This window comes from Gallinula chloropus, assembly GCF_964237585.1.
Source record: "Gallinula chloropus genome assembly, chromosome: 15".
Taxonomy (NCBI): domain Eukaryota; kingdom Metazoa; phylum Chordata; class Aves; order Gruiformes; family Rallidae; genus Gallinula; species Gallinula chloropus.
Window position 1 is genome coordinate 10830311 of NC_140100.1, and position 12506 is coordinate 10842816.

Genomic DNA, 12506 nt, shown 5'->3' on the forward strand with positions numbered 1-12506 from the left:
AGACACTTTCTTTTCATAAAGTTGGAGTTGTGTCCATAGTGTTGGAGTTAAAACCTAACACTAAAATAATTGCTGGGAAAGCCAGTGTGCTGCTGATGCTGGAAAGCTAACCAGGAAAAAATGCAGAGTGAAGACACCCAAAGCACCTTCAGTGATAACCTGAAGGGAGAGTTTTCAGTCCATACATGGGAACCTGAAGAACCCAGCACTGCAATGCTCTCCTCCCACTTGTGCAGCTGCACTTCACATCCACACCCTCCCCAAAAGAAGGGGTAAGAGCTGACACGGAGACTCCAGGCATCTCTGCAGTTCGCAGAAAGCAAAGAGGAGGGAGAACTGGCAGCCTTTCTGCTGTCTCTCTGCTATGGTCTGTTTAGAAACAGCACTGCACCATAAGGGTGCTCTGAAACTGGAAACTTTCAGCAGGGACAGGAGAGGAAGGAGTGCCACTGCACCAGGCAGGCACTGTATTCCCACTTGTGTTCGGAAGCTCTGCAAGCACTGGGGCTGCTGGACTCTCCAGGACTTGCCTCACTTTTGCTGACCCTTGCACACAAGGTGCTGCCTTCAGCCTCTCTAATCCTTGAGCCAGAGAACCCTGGAACAGAGTTTGAAAACCTGATGTGATTTGTCCCAGTGTCAAAGTGCTCTTTGTATCGCACCCCGTGCCTGGGAAAGCATTATTTTTATTGAGGCTGAAAGACCAACCTTACCCATCTCATACAACGGATCAATTAGCTGTTTGGCCTCAGGAAATGTGAGACAGAAACAGCTTCATTCACAGTAGTGCACACAGATCACCTGGGTTGCAGTCCACAGTGTAAGTGACGGGATTACACCCCGCAGTTAGAGGACGGGTTACGAAACGTCGTCGTGGGACTTCAGGTATATTGGCTTGGAAATCTTCCTCAGCTTCTCTTGGTGGCGCAAGGTGCGGCCTTGTTTGTGGGCAAGACCCATCGGAGGCAGGTGGATCTGGAAAAGAAAATCCCACTGGTAAGGTGAATGTGGAGAAACAAGGAATATGTACAGACTGGGTTTCATGGAGGTTTAGGTAAGTTGTTCACATGTTGGACAGGCAGCTGTACCCTCTCCAAGCAGGTTATTAGATTGGTAGGAGGAGCGCTCTGAGGAGTGATTAATGGTGTCACTTTCAGGTGATAAAAGTTGTGTTTATTAAGATCCTGTGTATTTTAAGCTTTCATAACCTTATTTTGTAGCTCAATATCAGACTGCAATGATAAAATACCTGTTGAAATAGGACTGCTGACACTGTTCCAAACACTAAGATCTAGAAAGCCTGAAAAATTCCTGAGTAGATGTCTTAAAGCACTGCGTGCTTTGCTCCTACCTACACACCAAGTCACAAAATAACCCCAAACTGTATGTATTGAAAGGCTGCTGCCTTATTTTCATGATTCTATCTACTGTATTAAAATGCACAATCAATGTCATTGACTCCCTAAACAGAAGGAGCAATAGGTGACAGGCTCTTCCTTTGACTGACAAAGTCTTTCTGTTTCCTGAGACTATTAGAGTCACGCAGCGCTCTCCCCCCAGGTGACTGAAAAAGGTAGGTGTCAGCAGTCAGATGTTACTGTTACTGAGGCTGTCATCCTGCAAGACTTTAGGTGCAAATAGTAGTAGAAGCAATAGAGATTTCTAGAACCTGAAAAAAACACCCTAGTCATTCAGTTTGAGAAAAGTAAAAGCAGGATATGAAATGTGCTATCAGTGACCATGTTCTAGGCAAGCATCTGATGAAGACACAACTTGATTTTGACCCTGACCGCCTTCAGAAGGGAACTATAGATGAGAAGATGTAAACTAATGATCAGGAGTAGAGAGGAGCCTCCATGGGAGGCAGCTTAAAATACTTTATTGCTCTCTATAGCTACCTGAGAGGAGGTTGTGGTGAGCTGGGGTCAGCCTCTTCTTGCAGATGAGTAGCGACAGGATGAGAGAGAATGGCTGCATATTGTGCCGGAGGAAGTTCAGGTTAGAAATGAGGACAAGTTTCTTCTCAGAAAGAGTGGTTGGGCATTGGAGCAGGTTGCCCATTTGACTCTCTGATTCACTTTTATCACTATTTTTGTACATAGAGTAATTTATTGCTTGGACTTCCTAAACATTCACAGGCCCTGGGACTTTAGCTCATGCAACTCCATTCAGGCTCTGACTCCTTATTTTGATATATCAGCCAACTTACAGTGAAATAAGGTAAATGGAGAACATTTCAATATGAATTTGGCTCAGATTTAGCACAGCATTTAAATACTGGCTTATCTGAAATTGGAGTGTGGTGCCTTTGATGGGAGTTTATGGTTTTACTGTCTAGTGAGTGGTAAGGGAGTTTGACTGGATTTATACTCACAGGTCTCGGGTAGGGGATGTTATAGTGAAGTCCAATTTCTATTCTTGCCTCACATTCTTCTATACACTGCTTAATCAACTCTGGATCCGTGACCTAAGATCATGCACAGAAACATTGAGTACAGATACAGCAGTTAGTGATCAGAGGCTCAAGCCCAAACGATGCCCAGCCATGTGACTTTCTTTAGCTTTATGTTTTTTGGCAGTACCAAGGATCCAGTGATTGTATTTTTCACATCCATGAAGGTAACATTAGTATTTGTCTCGACTCTCAGCTCTGGGCTTGCTGGTGCTGGACATTAAGGCCCAGTGGCTGATGCAGCTCAGGCTGCCAAAGGAAGTTTTAACCAAACATGGTATTTTCTCTGTAAAAAGCAATACTGAATCATCCATGAAAAACCCACACTCACCCATTCCTCACTCTGCAATATGGCTAGAGGAGAAAGGGAAGAGACTCCTTACTCTACACTGTGGTATCATCCTACCAGAAACTCTCTTTGAAGTCTGAAATGTGGTGTAAATTGTGACTCAACTCCATTTTTTGATTTTGCATTACCTCAAAATGGGATGTAAATAAGTACTGTGATCTTGAATTACAAGAAGGACCTTCGATTACCACGGCATCTGTATCGCCCGTTTCAAAAGGGGTTTGAAATGTCTTCCTTAAGAAAAAAATCAAAGTGCTTCTTTTAAAAGAAGTGCCAATATTTGTTGAAAAAAAAGTATAGGAAGCTGCTGAGCCCTGTTCACCGTTGCACTGGCAATGATACACTTAGCTTGCTCTCTGAAAGATGAAAAGCAGCTTTAATTACATAGGCAGGATCTTTAGAGTTTAATTTTTTCTTGGCTTTCTTTTTCCCAGTGAAAACTCCAGACCTTTCAGGCTTCTGCAGTAGTTAATGAAGAGCTGAAATGGTTTGTGTTTTCTTATTACTATTTCAGAGGGAAATTTAAACTATAACCCAAACAGGCCAGCACTTAAGGTGAATGAAATTTTGGGAAAACATCTCTTACACTCATCTCTCTGCAGTGTCTCAGTGGTTGGACACTAAGAGCAAGAGCAGACCTATCAGGAATTCAGACCCACAAGGACACTCACGTGTTTGTTCTTTCGGAATAAGGTTCTGGCTTCATTTTTAATGTACTCCTTCTCTTGAAGAGTTTCTTCTGTCCGTCCTGAGGCCGACTGCCACTTCTTGGCTATTCGGAATATCTTGCGGTAAAGGCCAAGAACTTCTTGTCGGGTAACTGGTGTCATCTAAAAGAGCAACACAACCCCCCAGAGACACACATGAACATGGGAGCTGCTGAATTCACACAACTGGATTAGAAAAGGATTTCCACCACCTAAAGACAGGCTGAGCTCTCAGGAAACACCTGAAATAGCTGTGAACAGTAATTGACTGAAGCCCCAGTCCCACACAGTACTGAAGCTGATACTGACATCTGTCTGCAGTCAAACAACTTGAGCTTTGGTGCGCTGCTGGATCACAAGCCTGGTACAAGAACGCCCAGATTGTGTTTCACTGCTGTCTTGCAACAGAGATTGGGCAAGGCACCGGAACTCTGAGCATCTCCTCCTTGTGGGACTGTATCAGAGCTGTCCCTATCTCTGCAAAGCATCTGGAAATCTGCAAGCACAATCCATGGCAAAACCACCCCGATATTGCTGAAGACCACACTAGGTTTCAGAGGCTGGTTTGTGACACGACGACAGCGTGAGGTGATGATTCAGCTGGAGTTTGCTGAGATGGAAAAGTGGTGAAAGCTGTTTTACCTGAGCACTGTGGGAGAGGCAGGCAAACTGTGGATTTCGGAAAATCAGGAATGTCCTGATTTTCAGAGCTCTGTGTGCCTGCTGAGCCCACTGAGTCAGCCTCCAGGTGTGGGAAGAGTCTGTCAGAAACCAAGAGTGAAATCCTCTTCTGGTTCTGTGCAAACAGCATTTTATCTCAGAAGTGGTGCCACCGTTTCAGGCCAGACCCCAAATAGCCCGAGACAACTCTGCTGCTGCAGTAACACACTCCTGGCATGGATTCGGTTTGCAGAAACAATGAACTATGAACTCTGCTTGGGAGATGCCACAACCATTGAAGGTACCTTACTGTGAGGAACAAGTGTCAGGGATGCGCCATCACCGTGTGCCATCCTGGAAGGCTCATTGCTGCGGCTGAATCTACCCTGACACCAGACCTGGGTGTTGGGAATAGCTGGGAATATCTGGGACTAGCTCCTCCAGAGATCAGTGGGGATCAGGGGGATGCAAGCAGCCTTCCTAAAGCACCCCAGTCGCTGTGGGAGCTCGGCAGCCTGGCCTGATTCCTAAGAGAAAATATTTTCCTTTTGCTATTTGTATTTTAAAATGTTTAACTGATCATATGTTTTTACCCCCCCAAAAAAACAGTATTTCCTCCTCAGCAGAAAGCATTTCTAGTAAGTGTTTCTGGTATTTCTAGGAACCAGCTATCCACCATAAAACAGCTAGGTAGGGCCTAGAATAAGCGCTTCACTTTATCCACTCTACAGCTCCACTTCAGGCAATAAAATTAGTCATACACAGAGGAACACGTGTACGTGTGTCTGAAAGATCATCGCTTCCCTCTGTGGACACGGGGTTTTGTACAGAAAAGGAGTGGTTCCCAGGCAAGGGCTGGCGAAGCACCAGCTCTGTCCCAGGGCATGTCCCAGCCCTCCTGGCCTCACCCCTCTGCTTTTACAAGGAGGTGTCGTGGCCGGTGGAGCGGGTAAAGCTGCTCCCTGCTGACAGCTAATGAACGTCAGCCTGGGGTTTCACACTGTCCATAAAGAAAATAAGAGGAATAATGATGGGAGGAAAAAGAAGTGTTTAAAAAAGCAGGTTTAAATCATGATGCAGGCACAGGATGATTTCCAAGGCCACGACTAGGGGCAGTGCAAGCCCTTTGCTGAACTGTACTCACACCTGTCGCTTTGGGTTTAAATTTACCCATTGTCTATTTATAAAGGTTTTGTTTGGAAGTTCAGAACCAACACACTTCTTTCCCCACTAGTTGCTTCTGTTCCCCCTAAGTTATTTTTTTCTTTCTTCAAGAAAGCATTGCTGGAGCAGTGTGGAGCCCCTAACCTGGGCAAGGGCTGCCCTCTTCCATTACAGCTCTCCATCCCACACCCACCAGACGTGAGAGGCACCAAGCAGCTCTCCCGATACACCTGGCAGCCAGCTGCTCTGTGGTGCAGTCAGCCAACAATTTCTAACGCTTCAGACCTGCTCACAAACTGTTTCTGCCATGAAGATAAATGAGGCAGGAGGAGCCCTTCACAGAGGACCCCCGTCTGCCATGGGAAAGGATGAGAACACGACCAAATTCAACGCCTGGGTCAGACTCCGATCTGAGTGGGAGTGTAAACGGGGAATAATTCTACCAGGAACAAAGCTGCTTCCACCTGAAAATGCTGTAAATGAGGTTGGCAGTTTTTCCATTGGTGTAAACAGAGCCCACACCGACAGAGACGTAAGTGATGCTACAAGTCGTGTATCAGGTGTAATTTCGCCAAGCGACGCTGCCTGTGTTAGTTCTGTGGGTGTGCAGAATGATTCCGAGTGGGACAGAAAGGAAGATAAGGGAGGCTTTCATGTCCTTCTAGTTACTCATCTTGCAACTTACATCTCTGGCATTTAAATCATAATTATATTTCACATCTCTGGAATGTTAAGTGGATGTTACACCGCTTTCCCACTAACACTCATCCTGTGGCAGGCACACCCATTGTTTAACTTCTCCCGCCCTTGGTTGCGTTGCGGAATGCAGCCCACAGAGGTTAACCACAGGCATTTTACTCAAAAAGCATAGGGCTGTTGAGCAAATTTCAGGTGTCTGCTGCAACACAACAAACCAGGAGAGGGCAAAGGTAAGTCTGTATGCAGAAATGTATGGATGGGACTGGTGGTGGCTCACAGGCTGGCTGGGGCAACGGGGAGAACGGAGCCTTTGGAGGGAAGCCAGGCGCTGCCTTCCGAGTCAGCTGCAGGCTTGTATCGTTCTCTGGATCTACACACAAACCCCTATAATCTGCGTGCAGATCAAGCACACGAAACATCCCACTGACTCCAAACGTGCAAAGGAGGTTTGAGCAGTTAATGAGGTACTGCCTGATGAAGACACAAACGTTTTTTGTTGTTAATTAAAACAAATAATCCTTTAGACTACAAATTGTACTAACAAGTTTTTCTTTCAGGAAGCAAACACACATTCCTTCGGATGTTCAGATGGGTCGATAATTTGATTGATCAATGATATACACAGGTCTTCTTTTGCTATCTGTGGGTTTGTTCAGAATTTAATTTAAAAGTTTATATAGAAACAAGGCAGGAATCTGGCAGCTGCACTGTGGAGTGACCCCAGCAGTGCTCTGTCAAAGCAGATTCAGGATGGAGCGCAAGCTGCACAGAGACAGATGACTTGGGCACAAACAGCTGAATTCCAGCTGCTTCCCAGCGAGGGATGCTCGGCTCAGAGTGTGTGCCCAGCACTCTCCTAGCTGCACAGTTCCTTTGCTGAAGTTGGAAGTCTACTTTAATTCATCCTTTCTTTTCAAGCCCTCTATTAGCTACTCACTTTAAACATAAAATCTACCAGTAGTAAGAACATAGAGGATTTTAGGAAACAAAGGGTGGAAGTTGTAGCCCACAGGGAAAGAGAAGGTATTTTAAAGCAACAGATCTCTTCTTCTGCATCCCAGGTAACGAGGGCACACATCAGTAACTCAGGGTTCGTGCTGGTACTGAAACTGTATTTGCTCAGGGGAGGAGGCAGCAGGGAGCAGAACTCTGCATGAAGTAACTTTAAAAAGCAGCTTTGAACTTCTCAGATGTAAATTGTTTTGTTTAGGAGCAGCGCAGCTTCTACCTGACAGCTGGTTTGCTACTGGCAAGGAGTCCTAAAGACACGATGACAAACTGCTGGGCTGCTCACCCTCTGAATTGAGCTACAATCCCATTTCTGTTACAGAGATAAAAGACAGAATTCAGAAGCACAGTGTATCAATGGTGTAGTGTGGAACAGCATCAGCTTCAGCCGGTATGACAGTCAGGACCTCACATTTTCAAACATGCTCTTTGGCTGACTCTTTATTTAGAGATGCAAAAAACCTGCACAGACCTGGCATTTATTTGTTTTTTAAAGAGCTAAATTGCACCACTTAGCTAAAGAGCTACCCGCAGTCTCTCTCCTGCTGCTAATGCAAGAGATAATCAATCATTCCTTTCTCAGCTATCCATGGCAACTAGAGGTCAGCAATCCATATTAATCTTTCCTGCAAGGCTGCCAAAACCAGTCTGTGGTTCTTAAGACAGCAATGAATTTGGCCGGTCGTTTCCTTGAGGGACAACAACTGAGACAATGAGTTCCTGTGGCACAGGGAGAGAAAGGGTCACAGATTCCTGTGACAGGTCACACGCCTTCCAGTGATTCTAAATTTCAAAATCCAGTTTCCACAAAAGTAATCTTATCTTCTTTTCCTCAAATCAGTGACTTGGTGGCCTGTGCTGGATAGTACACTGTGACCATCCACCCCCCATGGCTGTAGAACACATCCAGCGAAGTGAAACCCCATTTGATTTTCAGTCCTGACTGAACACTCACACCTTTGAAGACTCAGCCGAAACTGAATCACAGCAAACCTTCTATCACAGCTCAAATATTTCATCTCCTCATGATGAAAAACAAACTTAAAAGGAAAGATCATACTCTTCCAGGATAGTGTTACAACCTCATTGCTACATTTCAAGACATTTCCATCACGGATTAATTTGACTCCCAGGTATTTCTGTTTCCATCGTAAATCTAAGCAGATTTGGTGAAAAGAACCGAGTTACCCAACCAAGTTATTCAGTATCTGAAAGCGAGATGACTTTCACATGGGTTTAGATTTTGTCATGCAGTATCTTTTTGCTGGCAAACTGAAGTGATGCGAAACCCAGATCTGAAACACCCATCAGCACCTCTGAACCAGCCTCTTCACCACTGCTCAGCAGGCGTGAGAATTCGGCCATTCTATTCCTGCCTCGGATTGCTGACTGAACTTGGATCTCTTTTAAGCTTTCTCTCACATACGGGACAGTCTTTTGATCAGAAAAAGGAAACTATATGCAAAGAGAATATAATTAGATAGTAAAATCTGTGACTTGGATTTTATCACTGGTTTTTCTGTGTGATTTCAGTAGGAGAAATTGCAGAAAATTAGGATTGTGCAGCACGCTCTTAATTGGAGTAAATGAAAGTGGAAACCCTTAAACAGCCCCTTTTGATTGGAGTTGTCATTTTCTTCATCTGAGATGGTTGAGGCATTATCTGGCTATAGTACGACATCCAGACTGTCGCTCCAGGAGTGCCTCCTGTGCTGCAGCAGCCTCCACAACAGAAATGCTGACTGCTGAAGCAAAATCTGCAGGAACATGAGCTTGCCTCTACTCTTGTGCAGCCCTGTTGCTCGTGCTTCCATACATCTAGAACCATTTTCTCCTCCTTTGTGTTTAGTTCTCTATTACTTAGAAGCAGAGAAAGAGATTTTTAAGGCCGTGCATCAAATCTAGCAGAGACAAGGGAGTCTCAGCTGCCCTGGGATGGCCCTATATAACACAGAGGCATAGAGAAACGTAACAACAGGTATGAATGTTAATGCTGGCGGAGAACCAGTCCTTCTTGTCCCCCTCCTTACTGTGTCTTGTGGGTCATTTAATACAACTCCATTTATGAACCCTCTACTACAGTGTCCAAATGCTTCAGGCCCAGGACATCGATCAGTGACGATCCAAGAACTATGGCGGGCTGTACTTAGAAAAAACATGCTGTTTTTTGGAACTCAGGCGCACGAATCCCATCGGAATTCAGGTCTGCAGTGAGGCCGTGCGCGGTCTCTGCCCCGGAGCCCAGCACAGCGCGCTGGGGGCTCCTGCCTCGCAGCCTGCCCCGCAGAAGGAAGGCGGGCGGCGGGAAGCGCCGCGCGCTGCCTCCCAGCCTCCTGAGGCGAGCAGCGGCGGTGAGGGAACCGCGGGCACCCCGGACACGAGCTCCGGGGAAGCGGCGGGACCGACACATGGGGCACCCGCGCCCTCTCGGAGCCAGGCCACTCCTGCAGCCACCCGCGGCCAGGCGGCGCTGGGCGAGCAGCGGGTGAGCGAGGTGACGGCAGACCGCTAGCAGGTACCGCCAAAATGGCGCAAGCCCACCCCCACCGCCTTCCTGAGCCGCCCGGGCGCCCTTCTGCCCCCTGGCGGCCGGGACGGCACTGCCCCCGCGGCCGGGCGGAACCACCGCGTGAAGCGGAGGGGGTTTGCCCGCTCCCCCCTCCGCCCGTCTCTCCCCTTCCTTACCCTCCTCTCTGTCTTCCCCGCCCGCCGGCGCGCCCACGCCCTATTCCCCCTCTTTACCTTCGGTAAGAAGCACGCCAAGCCCCCGCTCCCCGCCTTCGTGCGGGGGTTCCGCCCCGCCAAGCCCCGTCCCCCAGGTCCGGCGGGTGAAGGAGGCGGCGGCTTGTCGCCCTGCCCTGCCCTCACCGCGCGTGCGCCGCCTTGCGTCACGGGACGTCGCGGCGCGGCGCCGCCAGCTGACTGCTCACCCCCGGAAGTGATGCGGGGTGGGGGAGGCAGTCTCGCAGGGAGCCGCGGAGGTGAGTGAATTGGACCGCGTCTCTTCCCGTCCGCGACGGGCTGCGGGGCCAGTGGCGGGGCCGGTGCGGGGCTCGGCTTGGCCCGGCCCGGCCCGGCTCGACTCGGCCCGGTCGGCGGCGCGGACCTGGCCCGCAGTCTCTGCGGTGGCCGCCGCTCTGCCCCTCAGCCCCACCAGGGCCGGGTGGGCGCTGGGGGCCCCGCGCCGCCGCCCCGCTCACGGCGGGGGGGCCCGGAACGGTCCCTCGCACGGCCGTCCCGGCGCTGGCAGCCGCCAGTCCCGGCGTGCCCGGCCGGGAGCCTCAGCCTCCCCTTCCCCCGGTGCCGCGGCGCGGGGCCGTCCCGTCCGGGTGCTTCTTCGGTTGGTGTCTGCCGGGTCCCGGTCCGCGCAGGCCGGCGCGGGGGGCTGAGCCCCGCTGGGTGCCGCCGAGCCGAGCCCAGCCCGTCAGTGCCTCCGCTGCCCCGAGTGACGGCGGCGCCTCACGTCGGGGCTGGGCTTCTCCTGCCGGTTCTCCCCGTGGCGTGTGCCATCTGCAGGATCCTCGGGCGTTTCGTCAGGAGCCGCCTCCCCGCGTGCGGCGCCGCGTCCCCTCCCGGGCCGGGGGGAGACCGGCCGCTTTGTTCCAGCGCTGCCCGTGCCGCCTCCGCCGTAACGCGGGGCTGGATGCGCTCGGTGCCTCCGGGGAGCGGGGCAGGGAGCACGCCCGGCAAGCTGTTCCCGGCGTGCTGCTTGTAACCCGAACGCAGGACCGCTTGCCGTCCGGCTTGAGCTTTCCCTCCCTGTCCCGAGCGTGTTTTGCCCTGTCTGTGAACCCCACGGTCTGTGATGAGCGCCCCTTGGGCCTGTCCTGGCCCTGATGAGCCCCTCACCGCAGCCACGCTCGGGACTGGCGTGATGGGTGTCTCACCCAAAGGCTGTGTGACAGAACATGCCAGTCCTGGTAGTGCTCTGGTCGCTGGAAACAAGTCATCGATTGTCTCCTGAATAGCTAACATTGCTTATACACGGTCCTTCCAAACATTGCACTGGTAACTGGGCACTCCAGCACCCAGTACTGGAACATGGCATTGATCCAGTAGCTTTTTAAATGATAATGTCTCCCACATAAATTAGAGGGGTAATAGGTTATGTGCCCTGAAAAAAAAGGGGTGCATCTGTATGAGCAACGCACCCATCCTGTCCAAAAATCACACCGGCCTGCCTGGCGGTTGTGGTTTTGCTGTATAGTCTGTCATTTTTTGGGAGAAAAGTTGATCAAAAGACTAAATAGATTCTTATTATCTGCTTAAAAGCCTCTTTGTTAAGCGGTTAATCTGTAACTACAGTATTGGTGTGTTATTTGGGTTGGCGATGGGAAGAGAGAATGGCTGAGTACTGGTGCTTTTGGAGCTCACCTGAACACTGATGTGTGTTTCCCGTGTAAAAGAGAATCTGTGGAAGAGGAAACACAGTCCCTTGGCTAAGGCTGCCTGTGAAAGTAAAGAGCTGTGCCTTCACACGCTGCTCATTTCTGGAGTTTGTCTTTAAAAATCTCACGCCATCCCTGTGCAGGTTGGTGTTAGTGGTCAGCAGGAAAACCTTCACAGCCCTTTACATGAAAGGCAGCACACAGGCTACAGCGAAGATTCCCTCTGCATCAGCAGAAAAGGGAGAGCTTGTGATCTTTGCTGGGCTAGTTGGGATTCACAGAGTACATCTGGCTGTGCAAACCGACTGCAACGAGTTCTAAAACTCTGGTTATTTCCTAATAGCAAGTTATAGGCCGGCACAAGTGATGTAAACGATTCCACAGAGCTATGAATGGGGGAACTTCCAGCTTTGATAGTACTTGGCTGCTCAGTGGGATGCTTTTGCAATGGCTTTTATCTTGAAGCTGCTCTGTATCTTCAAGCTGCTATCTGTAGTCAGCTCCTGGGTCTTCAGGCTGGGCTAGGTGCCTTCTCTGTGCTGTTTTTGGCTTATATTTTGGAAATGAATGTTGTTGTGTTCATGTGAAATTCCAACTGATCTGCATCTTACAACTTGATGTTGGAAATTCATACGTAATTCCATCTCACCTCCTGTGAGTGTGGATTGTAGTTAAAAATGGTGTTTTGATGAAGGGCTGGAGTGGCTGTGAGAGGAAATGATGAGCAGATCTTTTGGAAGATCGTCACTGAGACTAAAGAAGTACCTGGGGGCTGCCAGACCCTTTGACAGGTTTCTGAGGGGCTGACAAATCGGTGTGGGGATGAGGAGGAGGTGTGTTTCTGCTGCTTGCTCTGGTTCAGGGCAAGGAACAGGAGAGAATCCTGTGTGCTGTGGGTATGTGTATGGGGGCAGGGGAATATAGAAAGGGGGTGGAGGAACAGTGGGTAGACATGGCGCTTGTAAACCTGTGTTTCCTTGTGCTAGAGAACAACGTAAAGGTGGTTTGGATACAGCAGTGCACAGATGGAAGTCAGCAGGTGTGTGAGTACCCCAGTCCTGCCGGAACTGACCCACGTT

The 12506-nt window shown here is 49.4% G+C and overlaps 1 protein-coding gene across 1 annotated transcript; it reads right to left on the minus strand.

The window, feature by feature from the left end:
- Window positions 1-679: 679 nt before the first annotated feature.
- LYRM1 (LYR motif containing 1) lies at window positions 680-9843 on the minus strand. Its single transcript, XM_084270910.1, has 4 exons — window positions 9782-9843; window positions 3473-3631; window positions 2375-2467; window positions 680-975 (listed from the first exon to the last, which is right to left on the minus strand). Exons 2-4 carry the CDS (start codon window positions 3629-3631, stop codon window positions 859-861), a joined length of 369 nt encoding a protein of 122 aa, XP_084127036.1. The 5' UTR covers window positions 9782-9843; the 3' UTR covers window positions 680-858.
- Between the last annotated feature and the right edge of the window lie 2663 nt (window positions 9844-12506).

What these genes read in the sequence shown, in the direction of transcription:
- LYRM1 (XM_084270910.1), bottom strand. Translation starts at nt 3,631, where the DNA reads ATGACACCAGTTACCCGACAAGAAGTTCTTGGCCTTTACCGCAAGATA. An exon ending in TATTCCGAAAGAACAAACAC is followed by an intron (nt 2,468 to 3,472) that starts GTGAGTGTCCTT and finishes GCATGATCTTAG; the next exon opens with GTCACGGATCCAGAGTTGAT. An exon ending in ACATCCCCTACCCGAGACCT is followed by an intron (nt 976 to 2,374) that starts GTGAGTATAAAT and finishes TTTCTTTTCCAG; the next exon opens with ATCCACCTGCCTCCGATGGG.